At 41.0% G+C, this 12,654-nt stretch overlaps 1 protein-coding gene across 2 annotated transcripts; it reads right to left on the bottom strand.

Annotated features, from left to right (window-relative positions):
• Positions 1-780: 780 nt before the first annotated feature.
• pgghg (protein-glucosylgalactosylhydroxylysine glucosidase) lies at positions 781-9,267 on the bottom strand. Of its 2 annotated transcripts, none has more exons than XM_022197911.2 (14): positions 8,907-9,267; positions 8,272-8,598; positions 7,987-8,197; positions 7,473-7,908; positions 7,266-7,385; positions 5,865-5,996; positions 5,682-5,793; positions 4,344-4,416; positions 4,123-4,259; positions 3,906-4,039; positions 2,275-2,370; positions 2,104-2,201; positions 1,750-1,973; positions 781-1,130 (listed from the first exon to the last, which is right to left on the bottom strand). In XM_022197911.2, the coding sequence occupies exons 2-14, from the start codon at positions 8,507-8,509 to the stop codon at positions 1,048-1,050; spliced, it is 2,094 nt and encodes a 697-aa protein (XP_022053603.2). In that variant the 5' UTR covers positions 8,510-8,598; positions 8,907-9,267; the 3' UTR covers positions 781-1,047. The 2 variants fall into 2 exon arrangements, with proteins under 2 accessions (XP_022053603.2, XP_022053601.2); XM_022197909.2 differs by having other exon boundaries at positions 9,009-9,267.
• Positions 9,268-12,654: the final 3,387 nt, after the last annotated feature.

Raw genomic sequence — 12,654 nt, 5'->3', positions numbered from 1 at the left:
CGCAGGGCTACATACACAGACAAACAATCACACTCACATTCACACCTACGGGCAATTTAGAGTCATCAATTAACCTCAGCATATTTTTGGACTGTGGGAGGAAGCCGGAGTGCCCGCAGAAAACCCACGCATGCACAGGGAGAACATGCAAACTCCATGCAGAAAGATCCCGGGCTCAGGCCGGGATTTGAACCAGGGATCTTCTTGCTGCAAGATGAAAGTGCTAACCACTTATTCCACTGTGCAGCCACCTCCAAGACTTTCTTATTTATTTTTTAATAAAAAGTAGTGTGTGAGTCAAGTGTGGATTTATTGCACTTCAACAGATTTACTACAATATCTTTATAAACCACTTTCAATTTTACTCAACTCTATATATAATATTTTAGAAAAATCTTTCTGTAAAAATACTATGTGGTGTTTGGTTATAGAGCCATGTTGATTTTAGGCCTGAAAACAGAAGAAAACAAGTCAACTATGTTACAGTCATGCAATTATATATTGAACCAACTGTCTATCCAGCTCTCTAGTTCATCAAGGTAAGATAAACATTTCTGAACTGTACTGTTCACATACTTGCAACAAAACCACAAAAGAAGCAAGCTGTGCACTGCGTCTCTGGCCTACTAGACAAAGCTTTCAACATAATGTATTTGTTTAAAGTTTTGTGATATGACAGATTACTGAACTACATTTCTAATTATTGATCATATGACTCCAAATAATCTGTTGAGGATCCACTGAGTTCATAAATAAATAAAGCCAGCACTGACAACTTCCTTCCATGCATTTTTTCTTTTATTAAAGCAAAACAAACAGTGCGTTTACATTTTGAAGCCCTTTATGCTTATATGTGGCACTGCATTGTGATTTGTAGGCAGCTATATTCAAAAACGGTAAATGAAATTGCCCATTTGATTTAATTTTACACAAAAAAATCCTCAGTTGTTCAAAGGAATGGATACAAAAAACATAGCAAAAACTGGATATCAATCATGTTTTTAATCCTCGGTAAATGGACAGATGTGAAGAATCGATGCTCCTGTTTCAGAAAGGCCAGCAGGAAGAATCCAATGTGGAATCCAGCTTACAAACACAGCCGGATTCTCGGGGAAAGGTGACCGGCTGCCCTGCAAGTACAATGTATACAAGTCAGCTTGGATTGGGGTCAGGTTTGCACTTAAGTGTTTATTAATAGCATCCTTTAATCAAACTGTTGAGAAACGGAATTCCTATGGGTTTAAAACTCTTTTACAAACGATCAGCTTAATATCCTCCAGTGTGTAACAGTTGACATTCCTACATCTTCTGCACAGTATATTGAAATCACATTGTCTCATACTGACACATGGCATGTCACTCTCTAGGGATCCCAACACCTCCCGGTTCTCTTATCTGCATGAGAGGCATTATGCAAGGTGTCACTGTAATGAAAGCCTGTCAGTCTTTTATTAAACAGAGCAAGTGCTCTACATTATTTTCATCGTGGATACGACAGACGGTGTTTGAAAAGATTATATACCTGACATTTAACACTAATTTTCCTCATTACTGCACTCCTTCTTATCTCATATGCCATTATTAACCTGTCTGTACTGTGTAAACAGCTCTTTGGCTGCACTTTGTGGGAGTGACGTGCATTTGTCTATATTATTAATGTACAAATTTTCGTATTCATTGAAAAAATAACCCATGTTACAAAGAACAGAAATCAACGGCTCTAGCTGCATGTCCCAGCTTGTGAGTTACCTGGCCTGAGAGGGATTTTGGTGCCTGATGCCTTCAAGACAACTTGTAGATTATGGGGCTTAGTGTGGCCAGCAGTGCTTGACTGTTCCCTCAGTATGATACAGACTTCGTCTTTCCTCAGCAGCCAGTCCATCTGACTGCCCAGATAGTTCACACCACGGATACACAGCTCAGAAATGTCATTAGGAAGAAGTGGCGAAAACACCAGGCAATCCTTCTGAACTCTAGAAAAAAAAACATACACACACACACACACACACACAACATGAAGCTTTGTAACACTGTGACACGTTGTGCACTGCACTTACTGAGGTGTTTTATTCACCGTGTATGTTGGGAGGATTAATAACTGACCTGAAACCAGTGTAGCCAAACAGTACGGCCTGCAGAAATCCTCCCATACCTGTGAGAAAGTTGACTGCACCAGAGCCGTCTGATGATTCACTCCATACCTGTGAGGAGAGGTAACCACACATTCACTGTATAAATGTTAGCATTAGGTGGGTGTGTGAGTCATGAGGATACCTGGAAGGGTCCCTGGATGTTGTTGAAGCACTTCTCAAGCAAACGCTGAGCTTTCTCGGCCTCTTCAAGCTCCAGCCAGCCGATTGCAAACATACCCTGACAATTGACAGAAAAGGCATTAGTGCATACAAGTGGGACACAAGTGCGTCATTATTATATTGATATAGCAATATATCACATTGTCTGTTCTTAACATACATTATCCAAATATCAGTATTTTTATTTACTTAATGGATGCCCACAGTCAGTTTGACCTGCCAGAGTCACTACTTTAAGACTCCTCATGGTGGCGCTTAACAGATTTATAAAGCTGAAGTGAGTGGAAGTCAGGCGTAAACTAACCATGACTTCACCCGTTGGTTTCAACGCCAAGAAAATGAAGCCCGGATTTTGCTACTTCCTGGTCGCCATTTTGGATTTTTTTGGAGCCAGTGACGTAAAAAGCGTCATCAAACAGACTGGACCGGAGAGCAACTCGGGGCAGGACCAGTCAATGGGACTGTCAATCAAGTATAGCCACGCCCTCTTGCTCCGCCAACTTTAACGATTTATTTAAAATTCAGTATTGATTTATTTTAAGATCGGCCACCTGATCTCTCATTTTGACCATGAAAACTAACGGGAAAAAATCCTGAGCTGTAGAAAATTAGTCTATCAAATTTTATTTTTTCCAAAAATGAATTGGGGTCTATGGAGCAAAGGCTTTTTGGAGCGGATGGCGTGATATTGCAAGTTTTTGACACTTCCGGGTGGGCTTCAATTTTGGAGGCAGATGCTACGTCCATTTTTATATAGAGTCTATGGTGGAAGTTAGCTAACTTGTAGTGAAGAAGAAGAAACTCACAGTGAGGGGAAGCAAATTAGCATTCAAATTAATTGAACTGACACATTATTCATACTCAACAGCGTACACTGGCAACACACTGAGGTGAATAAACACATATTTTTTGAATTTTGCTTTTTAAGTTTTATGTTTTTCCCCTTCAGTTTAACAGTTAACATGGTGAATAGCAGATGGTTGTCTTGCATATCATGACAGCATTGTTATTGTGGACTACGCATCGGGTACTGACTCCTATTAGTTACCAGACTTATGCATATAAAACCAGCATTGATGTTGGAGTACGTGATTCCAATCAGTACAGTCGTTGTGGAATTGAGTAAATATCTCCTGACAGCCCATTAGCTGTTAATTCTGTGTGTGAGCTGAAAAAAAACCTTGTCATAACACACAGCCTTGGTTCTGTAAATGGGAAAGAAAGGAGCCCAGATGGAACTACTCAAGACTATTCCACCGAGTCCTGCACTTCAAACTTGGGCATGTTCAGTCTGATACATCTTAAAGCTTAAAGTTGCTGAATAACAAACTGCAACAATTACTTTGAATGTAATGCAACTGATGCTGAACTGTGGCCCTAATAGTACTTAATGCTAAAATGTAGTGTATTTTGACTTGCCATAAGAACCCACAAGACCAAGTTTGCTCCAACAACATCACAGTATGAGCATGGGAGCACCACATATTTCATCATTACTCACTTTATTGCATATATTTGTTTGAGGAGAAGTGTTTTGTTTTAGCAGCAATTCAGTGTTAACTGTACAACACCACCTGTGCATGTCTGTCTTACCCATGTCATGGCGGGACCATGAGGGTCTGTTACCGGCTCGTATGCCTCCAGATCGTTCCTCCTGACCTCCGGGGACATCTCCAGTCCAAGAGGATAACCCAACAACACTGTGTCTGCCTGCTTCACTGGGTGACCTGTGCCACACCCAAAGGACATTCATGCTACGGGGGCTTGATTTTCTCGTAATGAATGGTGTCAGAAAGGCCCAGAGACTGACCTTTAACATAGCCGTCGTACTCAGGATGGTACTGAGACTCTTCGTCGAAGGGAATCTTGATGTGCTCAGCCACTTCTTTCCATTCCTTCGGAGCAGGATGTTGGAGGAGATCGGCCACCTCCACAGCAAACTGGAGACTAACAAAAAAGAAGTTTTTGTTTCACTGGTATCCATAAGCTGATGTGTAATGTAGTAATATGTCGAGACACTAATAGTAGTACCTGAATTTGGCCACTGTGTTTGTGTACACAGAGTTGCTGACATTGCGGTAGTATTCATCAGGTGGCATGACACCTGAGTGGAACGACAATGAGGTGTGTAGCAATATTGATCAAATACAGTACAAATCACACTATATAAGGATGACTGCATGCGTATAATAGAGTTATTCGTCCAGATCACCAAAGTTTGATTCATATCAAAGCCATGTTCAGACATGCATTCCTTTCTGTAACCTGAGGGAAACTGAACATGTTAGCTTGATGTCTGAACATTTAGTAGTTACATTTCTGTAAAAGTCACAGAGGTCAAACCTAGAAGGATTTCAGTTTCACTTTCATCACAAGTCTGAACTGCACTCAGTCACACTAACCAATTCACATGCACAAGCAATGGTATTCTAAGTTGTGTGAAGTGATTATAGGAAGGCTTTTTCCACATTTCAACACCAATATCCTCAATCAGAGAGTCCTTCGGCAAGTCACACTGTTATTTTCTTAGCTTCGAATAGGTGTGCTGACACAAAAAGAGTTACAGGTGACTTTATTTGTCTTTTCTCTGACTTTATTAAAGACCTGCTGCGTCAGACAGCATCAGGATCTATACAAGAGTCCCTAAAACTAGACAGTTGTGCACATTGGTGCACTGAAAAAAAAACACTAGTTTATTATGATTATCTCTGACATGGAGAAAGGACTGATCGGGATCTAACATCAAGTCCTACTGTTCTTGTTGGTAAAGTAGTATTTAGATTATCATCACACCTGAAGACCATGCTCAGTGTTTAGGAAAACATTAATTAACTGGGCTTAGTTATCTGGACATTTATAAAGTTGTAGTTAGTTTAGATTAGTCTGTTATTGCATTATTCACTTGGTATTTGTCTAATCTTGCATCACAATGACAAATGTTGTGTGTTTATCGCAGCTTTCTTTGTCATTGTGGTGGGTATATCTGAATAAAGCTGTGAAGAAAATGAACAGAATTAGTGACCTCTGTCTAAATGTCACAGTGCCGTCACTTTAATGGCCTGATGAAGCCAGCAATGTTTTGTTTTCATGTCTAAAAAAAGTGCTTTTCATGTGGTGTTTTAAAGTGTCTTTTACTGGACTTTAAATATAAAAATTTCCCAGTCAAATTAATTAACTGACAATTAACAAAAATCCAGAAAATAAAAGGCCTTAACAATATCTAATAACAATTAAAACCAGGTGTTACGTCACTACTAAGAGTTTCTGGTGATAGAAAAGTAAGATCCTTTCATTAAAGAATGAGCCAGAAAACCATGTCAAGCTAAATAAATTCCAAATAAGTATAGTCTTCCTAACAATGGTCTTTACCCAGGAGGTGATACTTCTGGTCCTCAGGGTGCCACGTCACCCTGGAAACCCAGTAATCAGCCACACCATAGATCACGTCGCTGCCACGTCCCTCTTTGAACATGGACAGATCCTGTAGCAAAGAGCTCAGTTAGCCATCAGAGTCAGACAGTGAGACGGGGAACAGGAAATAAACGAGCAAACCTCAGTGAGGTAGAAATAGTGTTGGAAGGCCAGCGTGACATCTCCATTTATGTGAATCTCTTGTTGTCCATAAATGTCCTCCGGACACACCTCTCTCCCTGAAACAGCGCTCTCCCATGGGAACTTTAGTCCCTGAAAAGATACGATCTTTTCTTTAGAAAACTCACACTGTTAATGTAGAGTCAGACAATGTCTAACACATAATCAGCCTAAAATATTTCCTGCTCCAACAATTTCTCACCTGCATTAACCTTTAGTTTCTACTAACAGTGTATCTGTACAGGAAACCAGTTTGTCAGGTCCAACCAAGCAACTATTCACAACTAAACTATTCACAGTTCATTATCTGCAGAAGCTCTGTTTGTTGAAGTTGTTTTCTTCAGTTTTCGGTTATATTTATTTTTTATTTTTTTGATTAACCAAGCTGACCTTTATCCATGCACCTCTGCAATATAAGGAGGAAATCCTCTCCTCGACCTCGCCACTAAAAACCAGGCACAGTGAATGCACCACAACCAGCAAAAGCTATTAAGATTGTGATCGCTTTCCAAGTAAATGAGGAAGGAATACCAGGTTTCAGCACAGTCGTCCTGTTTATCTTTCAAAATAAATCAGTTCTTTTTTCTAATTTATTTCTGCTTCCCCATAGGAACTAGAGCTTGTTTCACACAATCTAATAGGATTTTTTTCTTTTTTTGTAGCTGAAATGGATCTATGAGAGGTTAAGTTGTTGAAACTTATTTATTTTATTTATTTATTGTTTATTTAATAGGGACCAGTGTATACAATAAACATGTATAACACTATGACATTCATAGCCAGAGCTAATTTGCAAAGTCCGTCCCTAGAAGGGCTTTTACTTATTGTATCTGACAATAATGCTATGATTTATTTCTGATCTTAAGTGTTTATTAAGTTGCTAAGACGACATCCCTCTGGGCAACTATTAAAGAAGTGTATTAAGCGCAAATTTTGAGTATTCTGTGAACTCTATATGCTTATTTTTTGTGTTCAATAATAATTTCCAGGTTGTTTTTCTTATGAGGGCATAAAGGAAGACCTCTGGCTCTAGTGTTTGCACTACGAGAGAACAGGATTTAATTAGTTTACCACCTCGTTCTTGCCATAATAAGTTATGAAATACACCTTTAAGCTCCTCTAAAGCTTAGTCATTACATCTTGTCTCTTATTCATTTAGTCTGCACACAAACAGATAAACATATATACAAATGTACAGTATCTGTATAAACATCTAAATGACAGGAAGGGTTTTATTTATTGGAGTCCCTGCTGGTGATGTAAACAAAGTGATGACAACACTCCATGAAATCCAACATTACTGTCACTGTTTCAGAGACGATGAGAAGAAAAGAGCTGAGAGGATCTCACTGATCATCATACCTTGTATCCCTGCTTTTCTGCGTTGTCTTTGGCACCGTCTATAGTCCCTACCCTGTACTCCAGCACAGCTCGGGCTAACTTGGGGTAGAAAAGCGCAATCCCAGGATACATCCAAATGTCCTGTCACGGGAAAGTTAAGTCACCGTGTGATACATCATACAACACCAACAAACAACATAAGTTTCCATCAGCTGCCACCAGCCTCACCTGGTCCCAGAAAACATGGCCCCAGTAGTCCTGACCATCTCCACCATTAGACAGCCCGCCTGGACTGACGCCACCAAAAGAGCTGGAGGTGTCGTGTATGGACGGGAAGGCGCTGAGGAGATAGAACATGCAGCCAATCAGAGCCTTGCAGAGGTTCTCTGATCCCGTCACCTCCACCTTGCTCTGCAGCCACAGCTCCTTCCAGGCCTTCTCATGAGACGGCCGCAGGTTACCAGTCGCCATCAGACTCAGGCCCTGATCAAAACTGGCCTTAGCAGACTCTAAACTGTTGGCCACAACCAGGATGAAGCCCCAGCGGGCCTGGCTCTGCTCTGGCAGCAGCGTCAGACTGGGGGGAATAGGGCTCCAGATCAGGTGCACTGTGGGACAGGAGCCTCCTTGGAACTCGGCTGTTTTTGTCTGTCCTAGGATGTGGCTGAGAGAGAAGAGAATGTGGACTGTGTCATAGTTTGTGCTTAGTATGCGGAGCTGAAAAAAATGTTGTAAACCTCACCTTCCTCCTTTGTAGTCAGGACCTGACTGGAAAACAATGTCTTTGCTTTGAGGTGTGAATGAAGTGACCAGGTTAACTGTGATCGGCTGCTCTGAAGTGACCTGCCGCACCAGGAGAACCTCCATCACCATCAGGTTGGAGTGGTACCGGTGAGAATACAAAGACTGTGAGGCGGTGACGCTGGCTGAGCTCAGGGTGTGAGTAAAAATACCTGGACAAGAGGAGGAGATGGTATGAGGTGATAATGCTTCACAGGATGAAGAACATAACTTCTACAGGGGCTACCTGTGTGGGTGTTCAGGCTGTAGGTGTGTTGGACAGGCTCCTCTGTCTCCAGCTTCACATCCAGAGGACAGGGCACATCTGCTCTGTGGCAGTGTCCACCCTCCCCATTGTAAACACCACCCATGTGCATGATATTGTTGTACACCCTCCAGCCCAGAAGGCCGTTGGCCAGAGGAGGGAGGAAGCGGATGTCACTGGGTAGAGCGTCGGTGGTGAAGATGTACGGGTCAGAGGACATGATGAGGAGGAGATCTTCACTTAAAACGGTAAAATCAAACCAAGAGAGACGTTTCTCAGAGCAGTCAGCAGGTCACAGGAGGTCTGCAGCTGTGTGAACAAGCATTGTGCTTATTAAAGGCTATTAAAACATGACCTTTTCACTCAAATATGTCCTGTTCACAAAGCAGAAATTGCAGACATTAGAGCATTACTGGGTTATTTTGTTTGTTTGCTTTTTTTTTTATTTTATTTTTTACTGCTCACTCTTTTCACAGGTTCCTGTCAGCAGAGGCTATTTTTATAGTGTACTTTGACACTTTTGTGTCACAAGATGTGTCCAAGTGACAAATTAAGGCATCACACAGATAGCAGGACTGAAATGAAAACACATGAATATACATCAAACACAGACATACACTTTAAACAGTCAATCTGAGTTGTTACTGTCAGCAGCCTGCACAAACATCCAGCAGAATTCCCATAAACACATTACTACAGTGGGAATGTTTCAGCCTCACGTGAACAGGAAGAAGCATCTGTTTCTGCAACAAAGAGGAATGCGGGAGAAACCAGAGTGCAGGCAAAACCTGGAGAAGTTCCCAGACCGCTTGTTCTTTGCAGCTTAACTTGTAAAGAAAAACAGCTTATGTGCTCCAGTCTCTTTCAGAGTCCATATGGAGTGAGAGCAAAGAAAGTTAAAGTGTGTCCAAGTTAGTAGTTTCACTTGTGGCATTTGTAGGAGGAGGCCTCACAGCTCTGAGTGCTGCACAGAAAACCTGGATTTTGTTGTTGGTCTGCAGAAAAACATGGCATGGATTAAAAAAACAGCTGCACAGTGGATCAATAGGTGAACATCAGGGTTAATTGAAAAGCTAAGTGCACTTTCCATCTTTCCATACTTGACAGTCCTGTCACAGGCTTAGAATGAAGCCATCTCAAGCTGACATATCCACAGTTAAAGCCACTTGGCTGAGGCTGGTAAAGGGTCACAGTGAGAGAGTTTACATTTGCATCCCATCTTTTCCCAGAAGCATCGCGTCACTCTCTCCAAACTAAATCATTCCATCTATCCTCAGCTCACCTACAAGTTTTACCTTCATGCTTTAACCTTCCTGTTGTCCTGTGGGTCAATTGACCCATTTTAATGTTTGAAAATGTGGAGAAAAAAAATATTTTCACAGTGAAACTTTTGATGTCCACATTTTCAACATTATTGGGAAATCTTTAAAAGTTTTTTAGTGGAAAAAAAGAAATGTTAAAAATGTTTCTTTAAGAACATTCACATAAAAATCAACCAAAATCCAGTGAATTTCGCTGGATTTTGTTTTATTTTTATGTGAATGTTCTCAAAGAAAATATTAGAAGTTTTACTGATATATATGTAATCACTTTAGATATTTTTGGAAGATTTTTACTCATTTTTTGAAAATATCTTGCCAAATTTGAGGGATTTTTTTTCAAATAAAACTTTTAAGGAATTATTGGAATTTTCTTCCTGAAGGTTTTGCAAATTTTTCATAGATTTGAGGCTTTTTTTGCTGAATTTTTGGATTTTTTTTTCAGACAAGGAAACAATATATTTTGGTTTGTGCAAATGAAGACAACAGGAGGGTTAAAAAGGAGACAGAAAAGAGACTTCGTGTGTATTGTGCTTAAATTCTCTGCTTGAAGCTTCACTTCCAGGGGACAGCTTTTTATGGAGCCTCTTACTTGATTTCACTTTATTGGTGCTCTACTAAAATTTGTTTGATATTCTTTGTGCCTTATTACTATTATTAGAATCCATGCAGGATTCTAAACAGAGCTCCTTCTGTCCTTCTGGGAGCCATGAGCAAAGGCCACCATCACTACAAACCACATGTGCTTTAATAAAAGAGGTAGAGCCAAAGTCGGGCTCCATAAAAGGTGCCCTGTGGAGTTTTTGACCACTAGCGGTGCTTTGGGACTGTGTTTCTAAGTGCACAGGGACATCTGTGAAAGTGGGAAGCTTGATTCACATCCCGATGTTGGTTTCAATCTTTTCTACTGCTACACAGTTGATGCACAAAAATAAGCTAACTGAGGCACTGAAAGAGACTGTTTGGAAGTAAATGAGGATAAAAACAAGGGAGGATTTTACAATTTGGCTTTGCAAGTATTTATACGGAAGGAAATGCATTCCACACTTTTGCTGGCTCTCATGATTCATTCAGTGTGTTTGGTGACATCTGAATGTCAACATTTGTTTTTTGCTGAAGGGAGCGGAGGCCCAAAGTCAACCTGCTAGAAGACCGTACAAACACGCAACCCGTTTATTTTGAGTCACAAAGACTAACCTGTACCTTAATGTTGGAGAACTTAGTTTGTGATATTTTTACACAGAGATTTGTTTAAGTGGCACTGCAGTTTCAACCATAAAAATCATCTGAGAGAGTACAACTGAGCTGCTGTAATTCTGGGTGAGCGTTCAAGAATTTGCCTAATGGTATCAGACTTCAGATTAATGACACAGTCTTTGATACAGGCATTTCACAGGCAGAGAAGGTTTAACGACAACTCTTCCATTGCATAGGTTATATAACAAGAATTGTGTGAGTGAAATGTTGTATAGCACTTATCGAGGTCATTTTCTCCTGACTAGGATCCTAACTTGAGTTATGTCTACTCTCAGATGTGTGTAACTTTGCATAAGCGTCTGCTAAATGAAATTGTAGAACTGAATAGAATAGAAAGCCTTTATTGTAATTGTACACAGGTATACAACGAAATTGGGAGGATGACTCCACATCTGCTGCTTTAATTTTGAAGAAATCTGCCACTAGTGAGTCCTCAAATGTAGTGTCGATGTGATCTGAAATCCTGAACAGTCACCCAGAACATATTTTTACATATAGTCACCTTCCCAAAATAGTGGCTCAAGTCATTTTGTTTTGCCTAAATCATCTCCTCAGGATGCTGGCCACCTCTGGTTAAATCGCCTAAGTCCTCAGTTGAACAGATCATGTGATTCTACCCCTGAAGTATGATGACTTAGGTCAACTTTCAGTGTAGTGTGGTTCAGTTTTTTGTGTCACTGGGAGCAATCTGACTCCACTGTCCATCACTTGCTAATTTTATGGGACAGATTGGGTGAAAATACCAAAGCCACATTAAGGATTGTTAACAGATCAGTTCTTGCTGCATTATGCTGTGAACTACCAAAATATTCAATCATTCAGAATACTGTCATCACCACACAAACCACCTGGAGCCTCCTGGCCCCTGAGGGTCTATGCCAATCACCCACCTTGTCTGGATGTTGATCTCTGCTTTATTTTCCTGGTTACAAGATCTTATCTTAGTTTTTTTTTTTCATTGCAAGCCCATTGACAAAAATGTATTTTTTAAAAAATGTATTCAGACTATATGCTGCTCAGCTGCAGCATTACACAAGCTGCACCTCTTGGTGGTGCCAAGGAGCCGTTTGTGCAGCATCTGGCATCATGCCGGAGGTCAGAGCCACAAACCCTGGGAAAAGCAGTGCTTTGTCCATATAAGGCTGCAATCCATCCGCTTCCCTCTTCCTCCCCAGCTCCCTTCCTCGGTCTTTCTCAGACCTGAGGGATATTTACAGAGAGAGTGCCTCGGCCAGCTTGCCCTTCCTTATTAGGAGCTCAACTTGTTGTCAGTACTTCTACCCTGCAGGACAGTGGTCCATCTCCCTGTTTTCAGATGAGACAAACAGATGGCTGACTTGTGTTAACTACACTTCAGTGCAAACGGACAGGAGCTCAGGACTCGCACAGCTTCACCCTGATGGCTGAACACTCCCGCACACATAATGACACTAATATCTATCATCTTAGTCAAGCCACTCATGATGTACTGCCCACCTGGGAGCGGCATCAGATTAATCTAACAGTGCGAACATACTGTAAATACATCTGTGTTGTCCTATTTCCTCTGTGAGGCTCATGGTGTGTGAGCGTCGCAGTGCTGCAGCTGTTCCTTTTTTTTCCTCCCCAGTGATGTAGGACATCTGGCTGCTCGCAAACAGACAAACTCTGTACGCAGGATGACAAGTATAGTACGGGTGAAACAGCAAAAAGCAAACAAACAGGTGACCACAAAAGAAGAAAGCAAAAAACTTGACAAGCACATAAAGGAGAGAGGAATCCAAGCAACAACTGAGTGTTGATCTGTCCG

This window comes from Acanthochromis polyacanthus, chromosome 8 (genome assembly GCF_021347895.1).
Source record: "Acanthochromis polyacanthus isolate Apoly-LR-REF ecotype Palm Island chromosome 8, KAUST_Apoly_ChrSc, whole genome shotgun sequence".
NCBI lineage: Eukaryota > Metazoa > Chordata > Actinopteri > Pomacentridae > Acanthochromis > Acanthochromis polyacanthus.
The sequence above is the reverse complement of the archived record's forward strand: the minus strand, read 5'-3'. Positions and strand labels throughout refer to the sequence as shown.

Bases quoted from the DNA above. Each gene is read 5' to 3' on its own strand.
- pgghg (XM_022197911.2), bottom strand. From the start codon at position 8,509: ATGTCCTCTGACCCGTACATCTTCACCACCGACGCTCTACCCAGTGAC. The intron at 7,386-7,472 runs GTGAGGCTGGTG...TTCCCGTGACAG, and splicing joins GCCATGTTTTCTGGGACCAG to GACATTTGGATGTATCCTGG. The intron at 4,260-4,343 runs GTACTACTATTA...CTTTTTTGTTAG, and splicing joins AACACAGTGGCCAAATTCAG to TCTCCAGTTTGCTGTGGAGG.